Below are 23,866 nucleotides of genomic sequence, written 5' to 3' on the forward strand. Positions count from 1 at the left end.
CTGGGAATGCAGCAACAGGTTGCTAAAAACTGGCTACTGTTCTGATAGCAAAGTCAGCCCATCTATGTCACTTTATAATAGTTGATGTGTATGAAATGTACAAATGTAACGTATCCATGTTTTGCAGAAATGTACAATGCCAACATTTTCTTCAGGCAACCGGGCTGAGGAAACAGCTCTGATTTTCTTTCTGGATAAATGGGATGACACCGGGCAGAATTACACAATTAGACAGTGTTTATTGCATTAGGCCTGCTGTAATGTTTACAATCAGCACCATTTGTATGCATAAAATAGTTTTTAAAAAGAAATCATATGATGCCATTGCCAACTGTACAAAACAGCATGATGCAGAGTTGTAAAATCGTAACAGTAAATGTAAAAAAAAACTAAGTATGAGCACTATCTGTTAGTCAAACTGTAAACACTGAAAATTTTAATAAGTGTTTTTTTTTTACAATATTTAAACTATAATGTTTGCTTTTTCATTGAAATTGTAGCATTCACACATTGAAATTAATAAATTCATTATTTTACTAAAATGTGAGTCATTTTATTTTTATTTTTTTTGTTTGGTTTTTTTTATCTCATGCATCTCTGTGAGGAAAGATTAAAACCTACAAATAAGTTAATGTTTCTGTCAAATATTAGAACAATTTCTCAAACAACTATCAAACTATCAAACTAAAAAATGTTCACACTTGTTAAAAAATGTTTCTCAGATATTTTTATGCTTTTTCTTTATCTTTTTCAACATTTTCTTGAGGTTTGTTTGCATCGCTGGTCCTCAAGCGCAGACTCAGTTCTTCAGTCAGCACAGAGCAGCAGGATTTCTGTGGGAAGGACAGATAGATAAAACAAATCAAGTCATTAATATGTGAGAAAATTAATGTAAAGGTGTTTGTGTGGATGAGAGAGCATGACTGTCTGAGACTGTGCTCTGCATTTTGTTTTAGAGCTGAGGTGAAACCCAGTCTGAAAATGACAGGGTTGCTGCAACAGACTGCATTGTCTTTAAATGGTTGAGCAAACTTTGCAGCCTTGAGGCTTATGAAACCATTGAAAACCCTGTTGGATAAACACAATTACATAAAAAAATAAGGCTGTTTGGTTTAGTCTCTGAAAAGTCAACACTCTGGAGATGGATGTTGTTTTTCGCCTGACAGAAGTGATGTGATTTTTAAATGCGCTTGCACACACACCTTCTGCTCAGCTGCACTTCTGCGGCTCTTGGAGGTGAGCTCCAGGACAGCCAGCAGTGCACCCAGCCCCAGGCCCAGGGAAAGAACCAGAAACATCCCTTTGAGGCTGTGTGGCTGCACAGCTGAAGACTTGGCCCTGTTTGCTAGGCAGCTGCTGGCCCACCATTTGCTTCGCAGGTAAGCCAGCTCCCCCGCCTCACTCAGCTGAAGGATGGCCACGCTGAGGTTCTTTATGATGGGTGAGCCTTGAGGAAATTCATAGGTTTATTGTTTATTATGCTCCTTTTTAAAATATCATTGGTAAAAAAGTCATGAAAAAGAATAACCTCACCAAGGGGGGCAGCGATGCTGTATCCCCTCATTCCAACGACTTCATGTGCTCTGACCAGCTCACAATAACGTGCTACTGCCAGGTCCAAAGAAACAGACTCTCCGATGAAGGCAAAGTTTCCCTCTTTTGCACGTCGGACCCCTTCGTCCATAGATGACACAAAACTCTTAGTTCTCTCCATGTGCTCATAGATTCTGCGGTACACTGGGTTGTTTGAATTCTGCATGAAAGAAAAACTGAATTAGAGAAACAGCAGTGAGACGTGGGAGCCATGAGTGATCCGATGTCTGTACCTTGAAGAAGGAAAGAGTGGAGGAGCCGGCCAAACAGCCGTACTCAATCATGTCCTGATTGGCCAAGTCCTCAAACCCTTTCACTGTCAGGTGAGTGGACTCAGAGGTCTTAGAGGAGTTGAGGTTGGAGAAATAACAAGCCAGGAGGACGATGGTAAATAACCACCAGCTGCAGCAGATGACGCGTCCTGAAAGAGCTTTGGGGTGAGGGCCAGCACCTGACAACACAGAAAGAGAAAAGTGTTCCAGTAATCAGTAAATTCATTATCGCTGGTCTCCATTTGGTGACATACAAAGTGCCTGGTTTTAGTGCTTACCTTGTAGAGTCAGAGCTCCAGCTGTGTACCACAGGCTGTGGAGGAGGCTGAATCTGTTCTGCTCAGTCTGAGGCTGACTCCACTCGCATGGGCTGAGTCTGCATTTGCATAAAAATATTACTTATTAATGTGACCGCACTCAAAGGGATTCCACCGCCAACAGAAATGTGAAAATGTCCACAGACGAGACATATATATATAAATCCACAGCACAGCAGTCACCATCAACAAATAAATCATAATTATCACTTTTATTATACATTGATTGCATCACCAACCTGGTAACTATAAAGATACAAACAGCAGTCCCCAGGTAGGCAATGAGTATGCCGATCCAGGTCTCGGCTGTAAAGGGAGTCAGGAAATCAAAGAAGCCTGCTCCCTCTGAGATGTCCTTCCTCAGCAGGATGCTGATTCCTGTCTGCATGAACGGTTTGGTCATCCCCACCGCTTTCTCCCGAGCTGCAGTGAGAGTCAGCGGAGCAATCGCAAGGTCGGCCTCCTGTAGGGAACGCATGAATACTTAATGTACATTTATAGAAACTCCTCTTAGAATATTAGAGATTCTTATTGCACCAATGCTGATATTGTTCACACCACATATTCACTGATTTTGAATCTATCTGTTGTGAGTCACAGACACCAGCTGGTTAATTCAACCTCCTGCAGAGCGGCTAGCTGCCCTTTGACCCCACCAAATGTCACTTTTGATGGACTCACCCCTCTCACCACCTCTCCAATCATCCCATTCCAGTTCCCGCTCTCATCCTGTCTGCCATATGAAGAGTCTTTCACCAGATGCACTTTGTACTTGAAGCCCAGTTTCTTGGCTACTTCAGACAGCAGGTCCATACAAAAGCCCTCCAGTTGTGCACCTTTGGACATTGCATATGGCTCTTGCTGAAAAAAAAAGAGTAAAAGATAATCAATGGCATGTGTTATATCTTAAATTGTGTATTGACCTTTACTAGAGGCTCAAAAGAAACAAATGAACTACCTTTATGGTTGTGATTCTCATCTCTGATTGCGCTGATGTTGAGGGAGAAAAAAGTAAAAGGACAACGTTAGTACGGTAACTTTTAGACACAATACAAGCATTGTCCATTATGTCTTTGAAAACTAGAAAGTTGTTAAGATATGAGGAGAATAAAAATAAATCTTGGGGTTGGGACCTCCTCAAAGGGGCTTTAGATAAATCTGAGGGGTCACCAGGTGACTAAAATTTAAATACTGGATATTTTTCCTCCTCAGGCCTCTGAAAACTATTTAAATAAAATCAAATTAGGATGAAAAAAATCACCCTTTCACAGCCCATCATCTCTCACAGCCAGACCTTTCACAGCGCTGGAAAAAGGTCTGCCTGAACCCATCATAATCCCACCCTAAGCATATTAAAACACTTGGGTTGTTTGTATTTTTTAAACCAATCACAATCATCTTGAGCAAAATAGTGTCAGAGAGGAACTTGTTTTGGTGGAGAGGTGAGTGCTGGCATTACAATGGCTAAATCAATCCCAGCAAATGAAAATGCCACATAAAACATGAAAAGATGTTGAAAAGATGTAGGTTGCTAGCTCAAAAGTTGTTACTGATGATTTACGCACAGCACTGAAACAGAGTGTGGCGATTAGTCTGGCTATGTGAGATGAGACATGAAGCAACAGGGATTGCTCAAATAGGGAGCCAATGATCAATCTACATCCTGTGAGCCAGACTGACAAAGCCATAACAGGCGATGGGGGGTCACAAGTAGACATTAGTCAAGTTTAAGGGAAAGACCAGGAACCACCAGAAAAAATAGTGAGGGTACATTAAAGTAACAGAGCAGCTGCTTGCAGGCATGCCTGGCTCTGGGAAATCATACTGTTGGTCGGTTCACCACTTTGGTCCAGACTAGAATATCCCAACAATGTATTAGGATGAAAATGTGTCAAGTGTGGTTTCCAGAGGATGAATCATAATGATCTGACTTTCATCCAGCACCTCCAGTAAAATATCTCAACATCTACTAGACTGACTGAACATTCATGGTACCCAGAGGATGACTCCTACTGACTTTGGTGATCCCTTGACTATTGTGATCTTAGCGTTTAGCTCAAAGCACCGCTGTGCCTACATACAGCATCCCCAAGCAGATAGCTGTAAAACCACTGGTTCTTATTTTTCATTTCTTAGCTGTTCTGTTTTGGTGTCCTTGTAATATACACTTCACTTGTCAGTGTAGTGCAATATCATTTTCTCAGTCACGTGCAATACTACTTCTCATTGTTCTATCAAATAGTAGTAAGTAGATAATATAAATGTTACCGTATTCTTTTCAACGTTATCAGCAAAGTCCAACAATACAAGAAAGAAAAATTAAAATTAAAGAAAATGAAGAAATCTTATGGCACTGAGGGCTGACCCCAGGCTGTAGTACCCCTCTATGTGAACCAGTGGTTTGGATATACAAGCACCATTTGCAGAGGTGGGACCAAGTCATAGTTTTGCAAGTCACAAGTTAGTCTCAAGTCTTTGCACTCAAGTCCTAAACTTCTAGGTTGGGGCCCTAAACAAGTCATAATGCGCTCTTCATCAAATGTAATGCCATTTTAACAACAGAGGAACAATATATTAGATTTAAAAAAATCATGAATGCTTTTTAAATTTTGGATTTATTTGTTAAAACAAGTTTGTTGGAAATTGTTGTTTTTGTTTTGTTTTGTGGCCACTGCATATTTTTGTATGCAAATTAAATTATATTTGGTATTATTTTTGCCAGCTGGCACTCACTTATGTAACATTGGGTCTTCATTCTCTCCTGCAGCTTGACTGGGTGATGTTGGATGTGTTCAAACAAAGTGGATCTAGGGAATTTAGTGTCGAATGCTCAAAATGAAAAGCACTAATGTTGGCTGATTCAGGAAATGGAGGGAAATAAATTGATTCGTGGCACACTTTTTAGAAAACAAACTTTATCTTTAGGCTTGGGGGAAGGTATTGAGTATTTTCAAGTCAAAAGACTCGCCCACGTGAGGTCACAAGTCATTACTGTTAAAGTCCAGTTGCAAATCTTTTCTTGATTTTGTCAAGCTGAGTCAAAATTCAGATTTGTGTCTTGAGTCCCTCTAGGGACAAGGGAGAAAAGTATGAGGAGGAAACAAATAATGGGGATACATTAAAGTAAGACAGCAACTAACTACTGTTATTTTTTTCTTTGACTGACAAGTTATTCTCAGTTAAATTTAGCAGAATCAAAGACCCTTTTGTGCACTGGCCATCCTCAGACTTTATTCTGACATGCAGAGATGTCTGAGGTGAACTTTGGGGCGTATGTATTGACCTTCCAGTCACAACTGGTTTCCGGTATCCTAGAGATCTGGCCACTGTCCTCTCCCACTTTGCACACCACAATCTATTTAGAGCAGTGTTTTAATTCAAAGAGTCTCAATGCCATGGCACTGTGAGATGGGAGGGAAGTCAAAGAGTATCAAAAGCCTCGATTCAGGCCAAGGCCTCGGGGATCCATCGCCACAGGGTGATCCTGACAACCATCAGATCCTCCTTTTCAAAAGATGACACGTATACAAGCTCTTCAAGACTTTTTGGCCACTCTGAGACACAAGGCCTTTGTTTAGCTCCATAGAGTTGATTTATTACCGTTTTTTGTGAGAGTGTCAACTGGCTTGCCTCCCTTTCTGTTTTTCAACAAGAGTTGGACAGGATGTGGCGCTACACTTTGATATTGATCCGAGCTGACTGTTTGTGTATTTATGTCTCGTCAAGCCTGAGAATTTTCTACCAAACCCGCGGTGAAAACATGAGGAATTTGGCAGAGGAAAAAAAGCAAGCTGCCACCACACTGATGTACGAATGCAGTGACCCGGTCAGACTTTGAAATACTGGTGTGAAATGACAAAACTATATTTTTTTCATGCTGTCAATCACACATGCCTCTACATCAAAGCACACTCAGTCACATTCAACATGGTTTGGAATTGTCAGTATTATCTAACAAGCCTGGTTAAATCTGGTATATTGACTGCAGTGTCAGAATTTTGTCTACATAAGTATGAACCTGTGATAAAAAAAAAAAAACTTCCTTACCTGCAGTGCACACTCCTATGTCCAGCCAAAACCCTACAGACAATACAAATACGCCAAACAGCATCTGGAGTCTCCTGATTTGCATCCTACAAGTTACAAAAAGACAATTAATGGTTGGTTGTGATTCATGACTCACACTGATAAACTTTAATACATATAAATTAAGGCCTATCTTGATGAAAATGCAAACACAGTAATGAAATCAACACATTAAACAGTGCCAATGACAATTACTAAGGAGAGTAGAAATGATGGATGTCCATACTACCTGACAAGAGTCCAAGATGTGGCTGCTGCTGGCACGTCAGACTTCAGATGGACCCCAGTGAGCTCGACTGTGATGCAGCTTGATCTGAAGTTTTTCAGATTCAAATGGGTTTGTGCAACCAGTGAGGTTTTTGTGGGTGGAGAAAGTGGACCAATTTTGAAGGGGTGGGAAGAAACAGCATGAGATACGAACATATAGCTTCCACTGTGGAACAAAATGTGGTTGCTTACACTTACAGACAGCTACATATGTAGTTAAATCAGAAAAACATAATCAAGTTAAAGTGTTGAAGTTACTAGTGCAATAAATGACATGTACATGAATAACATATTCAAAGGGACAAATGTGAATGTTGCGTGTGTATTAGATTCCTTGGGAGGTGTTTGTGCATGTAAGAAATTAAAGAAGCTGTAACATGAGAGTGTGCAGCATTACAGTCCTCGCTCTGCTCTTTATTAACACTTTTAAAGGAAAAAAAATCCAACCACAGAATTGACTGACCGGCTAAAGATTTTGCGAGGCCCTGAAGGTTTATCAAACTGTTGCAAAATGGAAAGGAAAAAAAAAACATATTGAGTGAACAGATTCATGCAGAGAACTGCACATAAAAACAGCTTTGAGAGATGGCCTTGGAAAGATGTTGAAGGCTGAGTATGTTGAATAAATAAGAATCTTTTATTAAGGAATGGGCACAGATAAAAACGACCAATCTGGTGAAAGCTAGCAGGGAGCCAGGACTTCTGTGCAGCTCCAAAATCAATATTTGAAACTGTCGTTTTTGTCAGATTGGCACTCTGGGCAAGTCTTGTCCACATGACACTGTTTGTTTTAAAGAATTGTTTAATTTTCTAATGTTAATAAAATAGCAAGCGTACATGCTGACATGCCTGTTCTGTCCAATTCATACATTTTTATTTGTATTTTACCATTAAAATCTGAACCAAGAGGCTTTATGGTTGCAGGTTAAAGGGACAATTCACCCCAAAATCACATATTTTTCTCAAGATAATCCACAGGCCTTGCTGTGAGCAATTTCATGTATCTATTTTCTTCCTACAAAACTACACCCACAACCAAATCACCGCACGGACAGAAGCATGCAACTACTGCTAACACACCTAGCACAACTGAGCTAGCTAATGTTACAGCTTGGCCGAGGAGGATGCCATCGGTGATTACAGATTGTGCTGTCATGAGCACGAGCCTTTCGTGCATGAGTAGATGCACGCTTCCTCCTGTGTGGTGATACAGTTGGTGGGTATAGTTTAGTAAAAAGAAAATAGTTCCTACATGAAACTGCTCACAACAAGGTCTGTGGATTATCTTCAGTAACTGGGACATGATTTCTGGAAAGAGACATTGCTGTTGAGTTTTTCAAATGTATTTTTTTGGCGCTCTGAGCACCACAGTGCCAACTAGTTCAAGAGCAGGCAGACATCTCTATGGATGATATCTCCAACACTTTGTAATTTACACCAAATTTAGGTTGAGAGGCGACACTACAGCTAAGAGGAAAAATATGTATTTTTGATTTTTGGTGAACTTTCCCTTTAACAAAAACAATATATTAGGTGTAACAGTTTGGTATTTCACAAATGGTCTCATAATAGATTTTAAGTTATGTTATAAAATCAAGTTACAGTGGAAGTGTGTGGTCAGTTAACAGCTGAACAACTTGAAATAGACTGACATAAATCAATTTGAATGCCTCTGCAACAGGGATTGTTTGACAGCGGAGTGATTTAGTCATTGTGTGTGTTCAGCAGACATTTTATAGCTCCTGTGGTAAAATTAGTGATCTAAACAACTGAGTCAGCCCGTGATCAGCTCAACAGTTTGAGCAAGTTCATGCAGACTATAAGATAAGTATAATAATATTTAAATAAATTCAACAAAAGCCTGTTGGCATGGTGAAATACAACATCTCAGCATTGGCAAGATGAAGTAAGTGCATCGACTCCTGCCAGTGGACGTACTTAATTAAGTTAAAATCATAGTTGGCTTTGATGGGCCTCAGACCCATAATATTACTGTCAAATCTACTACCAGTGGAACCAGAAGGTCAGAAAATTAGGTACACTTATTCTAATGGAGCCATTTTTGTCAACTCAGCCAACAGAAGTACAAAGGATTCTTGTATGAATTATATATGTAATGCAGGATGTTAGAAATACCGAGTTAATGATTCCACATTATATTCATTCATTTAACCGCTTTGTTATATTTCATCTCTTCACATTATGGTCTAAATGTTGTGTCAAAGAAGTTTCCACACTTAAAGGAATGTACATTAAATCATATATGAACATGTTATTTGGATTAGCTGTTGTATTATTATTTTTTTATTCAATATGCCGTAAGATTTTTTTGTAACTGTGAAATGTAAACTCTTCTTTCGGTCACTAAAGCCTCCCAGAGACAGCACTGAGGGTTTCAGTGTCCCTGATGTAGTAAAAGAAGAATCATGCTAAATCAATTATCAAGTAAGCTCATACATGTGACTTTGGTTTGTTAGAGGCTCTCATTCCCACATGCAGTGACAATCCAACATAGACATGGCTATAATATACACTGGCTGAGGAGGAGAAAAACAAACAGAGACAAACCAAGAAAAAGCTAAGAGAAAACATGTATATGTTACAAATAGTTTTGACATGTACACTTTTAAGAATTACAGAAGCTCAGCTGGGGCTATAGATACACCTGAGGAACTTAGGGTTTTAGAAACCTTGAGGAAACCTTGACTAATGTAAGGCCAGCAGCATATAAATAAATAAGGACTCAGCATTTCCCCACTAGAGACGTATCCCTGACATTCTAACATATCTGACTCAGCAGTAGGCTATCACACAAACCTCATCAGCAGACAGAAGTTGTGCATTTGTAATATAGATGGACGTGTTATAATGCAAGCTTGCAAGCACTTTAAAACTTTTCATCTGTGTTGGATTAAAAGTTCATTTTTGTAAGTTTTTTCTTTCGATGAAACATCCAGGAAAGGCTATTACACTGAGTGGAACTTCAGTTAGGACTGTTTGCACAATATGGACATGGTGTCCTAAAGATGCTGTGGATTCAACACCTACCACAGCTACTGAGCTTAAATTTGCCTGACTGCAGACCATTGAATCAGGCAAAACTGCCATGCAACAAGCATAAAAGCTCATTCTTGACCTTGGACATCTGTCTACTTACTGGCTTCTTGCAGGGTTTCTATGCTGCATGATGAACCTTCACTAACTTAAACACCAACATGTATGAAAAGCCTAAAGATGACGTGGATGGAATCATAACAACTACTGTGTTTACATGTCAACAGATCCATCTTCATGACAATTGAACAACTCCATATGATGATGACTGTTCAAGAGAGCTCTCAAAAAACTAATAGGGCGGCTTTTAGTATGAACTGCTTTGTTAAACTATTTACATGGAAAATAATAAACTTTTACAGAATTTACAAGCAATATGACTAAACAGTTAACAGAATAGTTAAAATATTGCGTGTGAATTAGACTCATGAATTTCTGAAATCCTGTATATTGCTTTCACTTTAAGTTTAAGTTTATTTCCTTTATTAATCCCCCTGAGGGGAAATTCAATGTTTTCACTCTTGCTTGTCAATTACACACAGGTCCGAACACACACATGCACAAACAGGACCTATACATGCACAAATTGGAGAGATGTCAGAGTGAGGGGGCTGCCCTTGGTGAGGCGCCCCGAGCGGTTGGGGGGTTCGGTGCCTTGCTCAAGGGCACCTCGGCAGTGCCCAGGAGGTGAACTGGCACCTCTCCAGCCACCAGTCCACGCTCCATATTTTGGTCCGGACAGGGACTCGAACAGGTGACCCTCCAGTTCCCAACCCAAGTCCCTATGGACTGAGCTACTGCCATAGCAAATGTACGCAAATATGTCAGCAGGATTGCAAATCCAAATTGTGCACATAACATTAACTGTGTTCATGAGCATTTGATTATTATTTTCTTTTTACTATGTCATTATTACATTTGGATAATAGATTGATTAAATTATAATGTTTCCCTAGTGATAGCAGGTGTATATAATAGGTACAGTATGGGGTCTATGTGGTTATAATATTTGGATATTAGATTGTTTAAATTACAATGTTCCCTTGGAGATAGCAGGTGTATATGTCATCTAAAATATGGGGTCTATATGGTTATTACATCTGGACATTGAATTGTTTAAATTACAGTGTTTCCCTGGAGACAGCAGGTGCATTTAACAGGTGCAGTACATGGTATATGTGGTTATTACATTTGGATATTAAAAGGTTTAAATTACAATGTCCACTTAGAGATAGCAGGTGTATATAACAGGTACAGTATAAGGTCTGTGTGGTTATTACATCTGGGTATTAGATTGTTTAAATTACAGTGTTGCCCTGGAGACAGCAGGTGTATTTAACAGGTAGCCTACATTATGGGGTCTATGGGAAATACAGACGAGGCCATAAGGCGCGCAATATATGTATCGTTGTTTTTCTCATCGCTTCTTTATGTTATGATCTCCACATTGAGTTCGATGAGTTCGGTTTATCGCGCTGACCAATCAGAAGGCGATGCGCGTTGCGCGCGAGGTGAAGCGCCGACCTACAATTGGCTGAGGTGGTTTTTTCCAAAGGGGCGTATTTTTCAAGCCATCTTGACTGAATATTTAGCCTCATCCAAGCAACATTAATTTGATATCTTCGGGATTTTGCTACCCTCGAGTTGGGAACTAGCATCGTTTGAAAGCTTGAAACCACAGCTATGAAACCGGGTCGAGTTTGGGTGTTTGACCGGAGTCACGGCGGAGAACTGGAGTGCTGAAGATGACGCTGTCGCTCCTGAAATTACCGGCTAGCTAAGCTAACGGCTAGCATGTCCGCCTTGGTTGTAGTCTGTCACTAGCTGACATTTAGCTAGGTGCAGTTATTCTGTTTGGCACTCGCACTGCAGAGGACGATTTCACAAGGTAAACCACTCTGATATGTTCAGCATGTTCAGCGTTGCTTAGGAAACCTGCCGTTTTGTCACACGACTTCTGTGTGTCCTGTCCGACCGAGTAACGTTATCACATCAGCGAGAGACAACCTTTTTGCAGGGGTCTGGAGCACAAAGCAGGAGCCGAAACGTTGCATATTTGCGGTGTCGTGATCTAATGTATACATGCAAGTATTTTATGCATTTAGGCACGGTGCATACACTGCATCTGCTCTCTGGCTGCTGTTGGCATGTGTAATTGGGCTGCTAATCAACTTGCAATCCAAATGTTGTCTCTGCTGTTGTGCGCTTAAAATGGCTGACAGATGTTAGATACTCGGGTTGGTATTTAGCGCTCTTCAACCTAACTACGCACAGCAACAAGGGAAAAAAATAAAGGATCCCGGCTTGTGATTGGGCTGAGGGAAAAGTGGGAATGTAACAGACTCCCGATTGGACCAATGGAGAGGCAGCTGCGGTCATACATGCAATCAGCACAACTTACTGTATGTGTGTTTTTGCAGCAGGAGTACTTGAGGTAACATGCTGTGTTTTTATTACAGCAGCACCAGAGTTGACCCCTTTACATAGTAACTGTTGTGTCCCCAGGATTTCAAGGAAACACTGCGGTTCTACTAAAAAATAAAAGATGGCTTTTTGAATATTGGCAGCAACAAAGGAGCAAGAATAATCAGGATAACAACAAAATCATTGTAGGCACAGTGATATAATATAAAACAAGCCCTGAGGGCAGATCATAACAGAATTTTGTCACCAATTTATCAATTATTAATGGATAAAGGCAGTATTATGTAATTAATTGCTTATGACATTTTATTCACTGGTATTTTGGATTTTGTTATCAAGAACATATGCTGGGGGTCATCTGGGATAGCTGAATATATGACACTTTATATTGATGACCAGTAAATTAGTAGGTAAATGTCATGGCATTACATAGGTTTTCAGTTAAAATAGTACAATAATACAGTTAATGTTCGTTTATAATTCAGCATTCACTGTGGGTTTCACTCGTAGTTTGATAGTCTCATATCAAAATAGTTATTTTCCATTGACATCAGATTAAAAGCTCAGATTTTATTGAATCAGGACCATGGTGGCATAGCATAGAGTATAAATAACATATACAACTCAATAATGACAACAAAACAGCTACTGTTAATCTTAATAGAGTGCTGCAGGGACTAGTCCTGAAACCTGCAAATGAGTTAGCATTTTAGCACTCCCAGTTTTCTTGTTTTCAAATAGATGCCTGAAATGGGTCTGTAGTTAACACAAGCGTAAGAGGGTTAAATGTTGTGTTCTACAACATAAAATACATCAGTAAATACCCCACCCGTGAATTCTGAAGCCTTTACATGTCTTACAAAGGCAGTCTCTAACAAGTGGCTAAATGAGACTACAGAATGTCGCATGGCTTTACAGCCTCAATGTGTTAGGGACATTTGACTCTAGTGTAGTTCGTTTACAGCCTGACATTTGCTTTTTACTTCTAGCGATCTCATTTAGGCTTCAAAAAAGATAAAAGCTGTGTTCATTTGTGAAGATTATCTTGCTTAACACTATGTGTAAGTATCATAAACGTTTGTTTGTCACAGAGCTTATTTTCTGCAACATTCTAAAATCCAATGAAAAAATCCTGCTTGGTTTTTGTCGAGGGAAACAGGGTGATGTTTACTTCTGTGTTAGCCTACATATTATATAACTTTAGATAATAACACAACATAGAAGGTGTTGACACACATTGCATTTAATGTTTTTTCTCCCTTTGTGTCTGCTAGGGAGCTGGTGTAAACTCCCATGCAGAAGGTGAAGAGTTGGGAATGTGAGACAGTTGTTAGCGGACTCAACATGGGTAGGGGCCGAGGCAGAGGGAGAGGAAGGGGCAGGGGATCGTCTGGCCAGCTGCGGCCCCCCTCGCCCTACAGACTGCAGCTCTCTCCGTCCAGGGAGACTTTGACGTACGCTCAGGCACAGAAGATAGTGGAAGTGGACCTAGAGGGAAGGCTCCATCGGATAAACATCACGGATCTTCTGCCAGTTATCACGGAGGATGAGATGATGGCCCAGGACATTGCTGAGTGCAACAGCAACAAGGAGAACAGTGAACAAACGCAAAGTAAAACCAGATCGTGGAGGAAACCCTCAAACAGTAAAAGCAGGAAGAGTGGTAAAAATACGTCTCACCAGAACCAACGTTCAGGCTCCCAGCAGCACACAGGACCTACTAATTCCCTCCAGCACCCGTCTCACCAAATCCCTCTGCCTGAGCCCGTCTTTCGTGTGCTGACTTCAGTTAGCCCCTCAGAGGCGCCTCCTCTCCCAACAGCCTACTATCGTTACATAGAGAAGTCAGTGGAGGAGCAGGACAGTGTGGCTGAGTACGACATGGACGAGGAGGACCTGGCCTGGCTGGAGATGGTAAACCAAAAGAGAGTGTCTGACGGCCATGCGTCTGTATCTGCAGACACTTTTGAGCTGCTGATCGACCGCCTAGAGAGGGAATCCATCTTGGAGTCGCGCAGCCAGGCTCTGTCTCAGAGTGCCGTCGACGAGGATGCTTTCTGCTGTGTCTGCCTGGATGATGAATGTCTGAACAGTAATGTCATCCTCTTCTGTGACATCTGCAATCTGGCCGTCCACCAAGAGTGTTACGGTGTGCCCTACGTACCTGAGGGTCAGTGGCTGTGCCGCTGCTGCCTGCAGTCCCCCTCCCGTCCTGTAGACTGTGTGCTCTGTCCCAACAGAGGAGGTGCCTTCAAACAGACAAGTGATGGACGTTGGGCCCATGTTGTCTGTGCCATATGGATCCCAGAGGTGTGCTTTGCCAACACAGTGTTTCTGGAGCCTGTTGAGGGGGTCAAGAACATCCCAACTGCTCGCTGGAAGCTCACCTGCTACCTGTGTAAGCAGAAAGGCAGAGGAGCATCCATTCAGTGCCACAAAGCCAACTGCTACAGGGCCTTTCACGTCACCTGCGCCCAGAAGGCCGGCCTGTTCATGAAGATAGACCCAGTCCGGGAGACCGGTGTCAACGGTACCACCTTCTCTGTGAAGAAGACTGCTTTCTGTGAGCATCATTCTCCAGTGGGGTCTAGGCGGGACGGGTCTGGAGATGAGTCGGTTGAGGGGAGGCTGGTGGGGGGCAGGGGTAACCGAGGTCAAAGGTCCTACACTCAAAGCCCGCCACCACCAACATCAAACAAGAAGGCAACCAAGGGCCAGAAGAAGAAGAACACAAAGGGGTCGACACGTCGCTCAACTGTGCCTGTGCTGCTTGTGCCTCAGATCCCCTCTCACAGGTGTGACATTTGCATACCGTTGAAATTTACATACCCAGCATGCCTTATTCATTTTACTGTCTGTTGTCTTACAAGAGATTATTAGTATTCTTACAGGGTTCCACAGGAAACACTCTAATCTACTTAGGTGTCGATCCTGTGCAGTGTAGTATTTTAGGCAAGTATAGACTGAATGAAAAAGTTTGTTGACAACAACTTCTGAGTAGAAAATCCCTGTCACGTACATAAAATGAAACAGCCCTGAGCAAACACTGACTATATTGGTTAGTTTTTAGCCACCTGAAACAAGGCACATCGGAAAAAAAATAAATGTTGGTTAGTGTGTGAGGTAAAGCAGTGAAAATATTTCAAATATAGCGTACAATTAAACTGATACTGATTTTTTAGGAGGGTCTTTTGAGGTAGCTAAAATATGTTTTGCTGCTGAGCCCATCCACAGCAATACATTGCTTAGTTTCAGTGCAGGTAGATGTGGTTCATCAAAGACACTAGCAGAGCAACTTCACAGTGTTTTGGTGTTGGTATTATATATTATATTATATATATATACATATTTTAAATGACCATAAGGTCATAAGTCAGTGGTATTAGTATGACCATTAGTACTGCCATACAGGTTTTAATGTATAACTGTTACATCTCCACAGGCTGAACAAGATCTGCACAGGAGTGGAAGTCCAGAGGAAGAATCAGTTCATGCAGAGGCTTCATAACTACTGGTTACTGAAACGACAGTCACGAAATGGGATGCCTTTAATACGCCGACTTCATTCCCATCTACAAGCCCACAAGGCTGCAGAGCAGGTGAGGAGAGAGATTATGTACAGTGTGTGTTTAAAATGAAAATTGGAGAATGAAACAAATCCTCTGATGAAAAACAAAAACTAATAACCAATATTAAAGCTGGTGTCCACATTGATTTTGACTAAGTTAATATATCTGTGCGGTGGAGCATCATAGATTATTAAAACCAGGACGTTTACAGTCATTAGAGTATCAGGCTCTCACAGAACCAATAAAGTCTGTCCAGGACAGAGTCAGCCAAGTCACTGGAATCAGACCACTTCACACTAGTTTGTTTTCTCACACACTGAAATCAAAGCATAAGCCCAGACATCACACTTGCAATGGCTGATTCAAATACATGGCGGGCGTCCACACAGCCCTCCACAGCACTGTTTGACACAATTTTTTACAGTAATGTCCCTATAGAAGCTTTATACATTAACATGAATTTGGTTACATAAAACGTTTAGTTGATTTTATAACTATATAAATTGTGCACAAACTGAATTGAAATTGTGATCCATCTATTTTTTTAATTTTTTTAAATTTTTTTTACAAATTTGCCTTACAGCTTCGGATTTCTATACATGTGACCCGATCCTTATGATTGTCTTTCTTGCTGGGAAACGTGGGGACTAATGAGCTTCCCAATAGGAGTCTGAAATGTGCAGCACACTTTGGTCTCAGAGCCAGAATATTTCCTTGCATCTCCCACATCTCCCAGAAAAAAAATCTAAGGAAAGACTCATGATGCATTTTAAAGCTGAATCACAAGTCTGATCTGTTTGTGCTTGTTCCTTTGTGTTCAGAGGGAGCCTGATGAGAAGCTGTGTGCTGCAAGAGAGGAGCTACGATACTGGCAGAAGTTGAGGCAAGACTTGGAAAGAGCCAGGCTTTTGGTGGAGCTCATCCGCAAGAGAGAGCGGCTAAAGAGAGAACAGGTGCGTCACAGAGGAAATGCCAGAAAAGCTCTAAATATTTGGGATAAGTTACAGCTGACATCTGGACCTTTTGGTCAGTTTGGTGGACAATTTGTCTGACCAAATTCTAATTGGTCAGACAATCACTGGTGTTACTTACATAAGGCCGTGTGTCCAGCAAAATGTTTTTCCCCCAGCCAAAAATGTGAGGCGCTCTTCTGAAAATGCCCAGCTGGGAGCGCCAGAGTGCTTTGGAGACACTGTTTTTTCAGCTGGGATGTTTTGGTTGCATCTGGTTGCTATGATACAGAATATCTGCAAAAGTAAAAATGTCGGCACAAGGTTGAGTACTTCCTCTGGGTGAAGGAAAGGCCCAGTAATCCTATCCTTTGCTGTTGTTTAGCACTTGTACATGATACAGGGGTTGGTCTTTTTGGTATTTGTCCTGTCCCTCCTCCATTGTGAGTGGACAATAGTGAGAAATAACAGTGATGAGTGCAGTAGAGTAGACCCTCACGCTGAAAATATATCAAGCAGCAGCGAACTCAGACTCGCTGCAATAATTACATTTTTCTGCTGTTCGGAGGCGTGTTCATGTGTTTCAGGTGGGAGGAAAGTCTTTCAACGTAGGTCAGCATGCCACAGGAGTCACAATACTATGTGTACTGATTGGCTGGGGGGTATCATCTGGCCGCAATTCGTCGGCAAAATTTAAACGATCCCCAACTACTACTTTGGCTGCTGCAGTTTTCCATACACTGCATGGCAGCTTGCCGCAGGTCACACCACTGCTCGGTGTGCTTTTTGTGTCAGCGCCTCATCATGCTGCTGGCATTCATAGCATTGTGTAAATACGCGGCGCTCCCACGTCTCATTGTAACGCTGGCCTCGAGGAAAAATGCTTTGATTAACAATACCAGGTAGAGTGCTCTCAGTGCACTGTGGCCAAGTTATCCCAGTCAGAGATAACAGACGCAGATTTTTTTTGCACATTAACCAATCATATGATAGGAGAGTAGGTGGAATTTTCAGTAAACCAAGATTTGCTTTGGTTGACCTAAATTACAGCCCTAATTTAAATATGTCACCTTGGGCTCAGAGAAATTGTGGTTGGTATTTTTTAACATTAATTAATCATGTGATTGAGAAGATAATAAGCAGTAGAATTGATAATGAAAATAATCACTAGATGCAGCCTTCATCTACTTCTTCTATTCAGCTAGAGTGACCTTGTGTTTCCTCTCCCGTGTGTGTATGCGTCATCACTCCTCAGATGAAAATCCAGCAGGCTGCTCTTGAGTTGAAGTTGACCCCTGCGTTGGTGCTTCTGCGATCCACCTTGGAACAACTGCAGGAGAAGGACACGGCGAAAATCTTCTCGCAGCCTGTCGACCTATCAGAGGTTGGTGCAGTTAGAAAACAATCCACTCACAGTTACACAGTTTGTATCAAGCAGTGTATTAGCTTTGGCTTTGACTCAGCTAACAGTCTTATTTTCATGACTCCCTGAGGTCCCAGATTATCTGGAGTTTATTTCCCAACCCATGGACTTCTCCACCATGTGCAGCAAACTGGAGGGGCACGCCTACTGCTCCATCGCGGACCTAGAGAAAGACTTTAACCTCATGATCTCCAACTGCCTCAAATACAACTCCAAGGACACCATGTTTCACAAGGCAGCCTTACAACTGCGGGAGGTGGGTGGGGCCATTCTCCGCCACGCCCACAGGCAGTCTCAGAGCATCGGCTTGGACCCCAGCACGGGCATGCATCTCCCAGAGTCTCCGAACAAACATGGCTTCTACAACTGCACGTGGGATGATGGTGAGTTGTGAGTGGGAGCTTGCTTTTTTTGTGTGTGTGTGTGTTTGAACATAACCCTGAAGCCTCATCTGTTCTCCTCTTTCACTCTCTACAGTTGACTCCCTCTTGAACCCAGAGAACAGACTGCACTTAACCACAGAAGAACAGCTGAAGGCCTTACTGGACAAACTGGACATGGTTGCATCCATGCGCACCAGTGGTGGTCGAACCAAACGCATCAGGCTGCTGCGCAGGGAGATCAACGCTCTCAGACAGAAGATGAACCAGCAGCAGCAAAACTCTCAGCCTGTGAATGGCAATGACAAGGAGGAGGAAGGAAAAGAGGAGGAAGAGGAGGAGGAGGAAGAAGAAGAGGAGGAGGAGAAGGAAAAGAAAAAGGGGCAGACAAATATTGTTGATGATGGGCCTTTGACATCAGTGTCCAGCTCTGCGACTGGTAAAAAAATACATATATATTTGTTTTTACTCTATTATTAATTACTTTTTTAATTCCACTTAGCCATTACTAACCTATTTTAAGCAGCATTGACACTGTTAATATATTTTTGATTGGAGCTGCATTCACTGATTACGTGACATGTCCATCGCCCCCACCATCGTTTTGCTTTTTTTTAATCAGTCCTTAGTCAGATGACCGACATCTTTAAATGTCTTGTTTTGTCTGATCAGCAGCAGAACCCAAAAATATTCAGTTTACAATGACATGAAACAGAAAAGCAGCAAATCCTCACATTGAAGAAGCTGCAACCAGTGAATGTTTGAAGATTTTTAATTAATAAATGACTAAATGATTAATTAAATAATCATTTAAATTGTATTTTTGATCCTGAAATAAATTTCTCTTTGATCCAGACGACCTTCCACCTGTGCTAGAACTCACCTGCCCAGTATCATCACCGCTGCCAGGAGATGCTCCTCTCGAACCTCCCGTCCTGGGCATTGTACCTGGAGGGCGAAGGTCACCCGGACGCTCCTACAAGCGTCAGAGGTCATCCCGTAGTGGGAGCAAAAGCCAAGGTGAAGATGAGGCAGAAGTTGGTGAAACGCCATCTTCCCAACAGGAAGCTGTTCATGAGGTTACTCCGCTGGGAACACCTCCAACACTGCCCTTGGCTGGAGTTGGTCGTCGTACATCTGTTCTGTTTAAGAAAGCTAAAAATGGGGCACGAATGGTAAAAAAGTCCCCATCACAACAGAACGGGAAGACGTCAGAGGGTAAAGCAAATGGATTGGACACGACCCCTTCTAGCCCAAATTCACCCAGTGTGACCAGCATCACCACCTTACCTCCCACTCCGAACGCTTCTCCTACACCTCCCTCTCCTTCCTCACACCACCTGAGGTCCAGAGGCCCCAGCTCAGACAGTGAGGCAAACAAACTCCCTCAACCACCCAGAGAAGGAGGTAAGGACAAAGCAGATCACTAAATTACAGAAAGACATTCTAGACAGTCCATATAATTTGTCAATATTTGTATTTTCGGCAGGCCTGACTAATGGAAAGCACACCTCAGCAGATCACGATGAGGACGACCAAAAACTAAAGTGAGTATGGAGTCAAAGAGGCAATGGGCCTCATGCAAAAGCCACTCACAGATTTGGTCTTCCATGGCATGCACAAGTGATTTCGACTCTTTCGAGTGAACCTCAGAAAAGTGTGAGGTTTAGGATAAGAAAATGAAAATGTTCCTACATAAGGCCCATTATCTTTTACATTCATAGCTTTTTAAATGTAGCTATAGTCTCCTCATAAGTTGTGCTTTAACTCAAAATCACCAACCTCTCCTGTTTTTCTCTCCTCTTGTTTGCAGCTGTAGTGTCCCACCACCCAAACGAAGCCGTGGTAAACCTGCACTGGCAAAAGTTCCTGGCAGTGAGAATGGAGACATCTGTGGGTCTGGTGTGTATGATAAGAGGGCAGTCAAAATACACTGAAATGCCTCCATTTTTTTGTGTCTGTTGGATGCGTAATGTAAGATTCTGCTCACAAAACTTTTTATAAGCAGCATTATTTTATTAAAGCTGGAGCAGGCCGTTTTTGGAAAGGACAATAAACAAAAAAAGGCAGCTCTCCTATCTCTGTAGCTCTCTTATTTCTGTCCTAAGCCCCTCCCACCAGACAAGCACAGGCATATGCACGGGCTTCATACAGGAACCCTGTGTTTTCCATTCATTTATTAATTTTATCAAAATTATGTGCTGTGTACAGCACATTAGCTCACCCCCTCCTTGCCTTGCTCTCTCTCTGTTCATCAGACCACAAATGACAAGAATTAGCTAGCTAGCCACCCCACAGTCCCTCTGCCGCACTCTCCACCGTTGTAAACCGCTTCGTCACGAGGAGAACAGTCAGCAGCTCCGGAGACCTTCCTTCAGTCGGCGGCTATAGTGGCTTGAATTCTGCCAGCACAAACCCTGGGTTTTCTGGGTGTCACAGTGGGCTGATGGCCAGCAGCAGCACCAGGTCTAACCTGCGTAAAGGCAGCAACAGAAAGTTTACCGATCCAGTGCAAAGTCAAGGCTGTCTGGTTCCCCCAGAGCTGGGGTTTGCACTGGCTGGATTCAGGTTGCTGCTGCCATTGACTGGGGGTCCATCTACAGAGTTGCTGTCTGCTCTCCTCTTGGTGAGGTGGTCTGTAGCGGCAGGGAGTGAGGCGGAGGACACACTGTGATTTGAGGCTCTAGCTAGCCAATGTTACATAAGCATAAATTTGAATTAGCAGCAGCCATGAGCCTTAAGCTTCAGTTAGCAGAAGGTAAAACTATTAACAATGTTTTCTCTCCATCTGTAAAACACTTCATTGATATTGACATGTTTTTAATGTCGGACTCTCTTTTAGACTCTCTTTTTGATTGATCTCTCTTCCTTATTTGGGTTGTTTTGCAGTGTAGGCAGTTGTTGCTAATGCTGGAATAGCAGCGTTTCTGCAGGATTCTTTGCCACTGAATCAGGCTTTCTCCATCTGAAGAGATGTGCGTGTGCACCTGTATTTGTAGAACAGCCAACAGTAATGCCCTCTCAGACCACTTGAATTACAATATGCTCAAAGTCTATTCTGGGATTTTTGCCTATTAACGCCAAAATATAACTGTCTACCCCAGCTTTAAATGTTGAGTTTGGGCTCAAGATCTTTCCTGAATACAAATTAATTGCATGTATTGGAATATCCTGTTCACAGGACAGTCTACGCTTCTGTCTTTAGATAGTGATACCGAGCTTGGACCTCTGGACCTAGTATGGGCCAAATGCAGAGGATATCCATCATACCCAGCAATGGTGAGGATGTATTTAGTCTTGCAGTTTATGGTGTCTATACTAAGCCTCAGAGCTGACATAAAGAAAACAGCCTCATTACATCCCATAGAAAGGCATGGTAATTCAGTCAACTCTGACTGACATAATTTATTGTTACAGATTGTTGACCCAGACATGCCCCAGGAAGGGCTTCTTCACAACGGCATCCCCATTCCAGTGCCTCCTGTGGAGGTGCTCAAACTGGGCGAGTGGAGAGAAACGGAAGAGGGCGAAAAGCTCTTCTTAGTGCTCTTCTTTGACACCAAAAGAACTTGGTAAGATTCAGACACGCAGGCTTAACCTCATGCTGAATTTTCAAACAATCAGGAGCAGTCTTGGTCACTCTGAAAATGGTCCCTCTTGGTTTTCAGGCAATGGCTCCCTCGGAACAAACTACTGCCGATGGGGATGGATGACACTGTAGACAAACTGCGCTTAATGGAGGGCAAGAAACCCAGTGTTCGCAAGTCTGTACACACTGCATACGACCGGGCCATGGTGCATTTAAACCACGTGAGAGGAAACCTAAATTTCACTCCCTCCAATTTTATATAAAATTTTAGTTTCAAGATTTTGTGAAAGTAACAGGCCATCTGGTTATATGTATAGAAGCTTCATCAATGCTCTTAAGACGGAGGGAAAGTAAAACAAAGGGTTAACATTTCCAACAGCTGGTGGTATTTGAAGGTTTCTGATTTAAGTGCTTGAAAACATTTTCCTAGATGAATTTGTTCATTTCTCCATGTAATTTTTTGTAAGAGATTTTACACAACCACTGTTGCTATGTGTTCATATAAAGTTTTTATTTAAGGCCAAAGTGAGTCAAGACTCGGGTGAGGAAAGTGTAAATATTGAATTGTCAAAGGGATCGTCTTGATTCAAAACATATTTAGATTGTATTTGCCATTGAAATGTCACTGTGTTTAATGAAGTGTGAAAGTCCCACTTAGTGTTCACGTCATATCTGGACTCCACAGAGGTTTGGCTCAGACAGCTATGAAAGGAAATTTAAAAGTTTTGCCATAAAAAAATGCATTTTAAGCATTTTTCTCTCCAAATAAATGTGAAAGGCACCAAACCCAAAACCATTTATTCAGATACTCCCTCCACTGAATCACATAGCATCCAGTCTTTAAGTTACTACTGATGTTAAAGCTGAAGTGCGGGACTTTATACATAAAAATTAAAAAATCCCTTGGCAAACAAGTTCACACAGTTCTGATTAAGCCTATCATCACCAGGAAAAGCTCTCTGTATTTCACAGTATACTGGAGATGTGTTGTCTGTGCTGACTTTCCTGCGCTGGCGCACTGAAAGTCAGTCCTGCACCCACAAAGCTCAGTGTTGGAACCAACCAGTTAGCCAAAATGATCCCCAAATCAAATCCAGATCTGACTTGGCCTGTGATTGAACACACCATTTTGCTGTTACACCGTTTTGAGTAATGGACGGTCCCAGTTGGCGCTCGCTCAGTCAGCTCCCACTTGATTGTGCCACATATCCAAAGTCACTGCCCCCTTGCTGCCAGTCAGCTGCATCCTTAGCTCTGCAGTTATGATTTATCGAACGTCCTCTGCCTATTTTGTCAAGCAGAAGCTGCTGAGTGTCTACACGGCCAGCTTGGGCACCTATTATTACTTATGCTGTCACTCGCTGCCCATCCACATTTAGTTTTGCATCTTACATCAGCCAGCCAGAGCTAAAGGGGGCAGGGAGTGGGGAGAGCCCATAGAAGCTCAGAGTAGGATGGAAGCTGTGGTAAAAAATCCTAAAAAGTGACCATGTAAAGTTTCTGTAGTGGATGCCCCATTTAAAAAAAGAAATTCAGCGTTCAGGGGAGTATTAAATAAAATAAAAAAAAAGACTTGAACAGAGTTCTGCTGGAGGCGATGGAGATGTGTGGAACTCACCTGCAGGCATACATCATAAACATGCGTCAACCATGTGCAGTTACTCTCACTGCTGGAGGGGGGAGACAAAACGTCTGCGCTACAGCTTTAAACAGAGCATTACTCAAAAAGAAACAGATCAAACCTGCTCAAGCTGGCACTGACATTAAAGTTAAAGCTAAACCCAAAGTGGAGCGTTTGAATCCTAGAGTATGTTTTGGGTTTGTACACACCACATTTATTCAACAGTTCTGAGAACTACTCAGTAGATTCAACAAGAAAGAAATTCAGTCTGAAATGAATAGAAATGCTGATACTGGCTGCCGGTGCAAACATTCTCGAACT

The 23,866-nt window shown here is 42.1% G+C and overlaps 2 protein-coding genes across 3 annotated transcripts; one reads left to right on the forward strand and one right to left on the reverse strand.

The window, feature by feature from the left end:
• Positions 1-698: 698 nt before the first annotated feature.
• Positions 699-17,810, reverse strand: si:dkey-183j2.10 (glutamate receptor U1). Its single transcript, XM_050039239.1, has 11 exons — positions 17,744-17,810; positions 6,498-6,581; positions 6,230-6,315; positions 3,141-3,172; positions 2,864-3,043; positions 2,422-2,645; positions 2,144-2,241; positions 1,827-2,044; positions 1,534-1,753; positions 1,203-1,447; positions 699-833 (listed from the first exon to the last, which is right to left on the reverse strand). Exons 3-11 carry the CDS (start codon positions 6,312-6,314, stop codon positions 729-731), a joined length of 1,407 nt encoding a protein of 468 aa, XP_049895196.1. The 5' UTR covers position 6,315; positions 6,498-6,581; positions 17,744-17,810; the 3' UTR covers positions 699-728.
• Positions 10,560-23,455, forward strand: brpf3a (bromodomain and PHD finger containing, 3a). Of its 2 annotated transcripts, none has more exons than XM_050039221.1 (13): positions 10,560-11,477; positions 13,288-14,808; positions 15,456-15,612; positions 16,404-16,535; positions 17,788-17,916; positions 18,026-18,338; positions 18,433-18,774; positions 19,191-19,742; positions 19,825-19,882; positions 20,149-20,237; positions 21,517-21,614; positions 21,753-21,907; positions 22,004-23,455. In XM_050039221.1, the coding sequence occupies exons 2-13, from the start codon at positions 13,307-13,309 to the stop codon at positions 22,185-22,187; spliced, it is 3,711 nt and encodes a 1,236-aa protein (XP_049895178.1). In that variant the 5' UTR covers positions 10,560-11,477; positions 13,288-13,306; the 3' UTR covers positions 22,188-23,455. The 2 variants fall into 2 exon arrangements, with proteins under 2 accessions (XP_049895178.1, XP_049895179.1); XM_050039222.1 differs by having other exon boundaries at positions 21,541-21,614.
• The last annotated feature ends 411 nt before the right edge of the window (positions 23,456-23,866 follow it).

This window comes from Epinephelus moara, chromosome 24 (genome assembly GCF_006386435.1).
Source record: "Epinephelus moara isolate mb chromosome 24, YSFRI_EMoa_1.0, whole genome shotgun sequence".
In the NCBI taxonomy this organism is placed as follows: domain Eukaryota; kingdom Metazoa; phylum Chordata; class Actinopteri; order Perciformes; family Serranidae; genus Epinephelus; species Epinephelus moara.

What these genes read in the sequence shown, in the direction of transcription:
- si:dkey-183j2.10 (XM_050039239.1), bottom strand. Translation starts at nt 6,314, where the DNA reads ATGCAAATCAGGAGACTCCAGATGCTGTTTGGCGTATTTGTATTGTCT. An exon ending in TGAGAATCACAACCATAAAG is followed by an intron (nt 3,044 to 3,140) that starts GTAGTTCATTTG and finishes TTTTTTTTTCAG; the next exon opens with CAAGAGCCATATGCAATGTC. An exon ending in TGGAGCTCTGACTCTACAAG is followed by an intron (nt 2,045 to 2,143) that starts GTAAGCACTAAA and finishes CTGTGTTGTCAG; the next exon opens with GTGCTGGCCCTCACCCCAAA.
- brpf3a (XM_050039221.1), top strand. Translation starts at nt 13,307, where the DNA reads ATGCAGAAGGTGAAGAGTTGGGAATGTGAGACAGTTGTTAGCGGACTC. An exon ending in CCTCAGATCCCCTCTCACAG is followed by an intron (nt 14,809 to 15,455) that starts GTGTGACATTTG and finishes ACATCTCCACAG; the next exon opens with GCTGAACAAGATCTGCACAG. An exon ending in TCAACCACCCAGAGAAGGAG is followed by an intron (nt 19,743 to 19,824) that starts GTAAGGACAAAG and finishes TATTTTCGGCAG; the next exon opens with GCCTGACTAATGGAAAGCAC.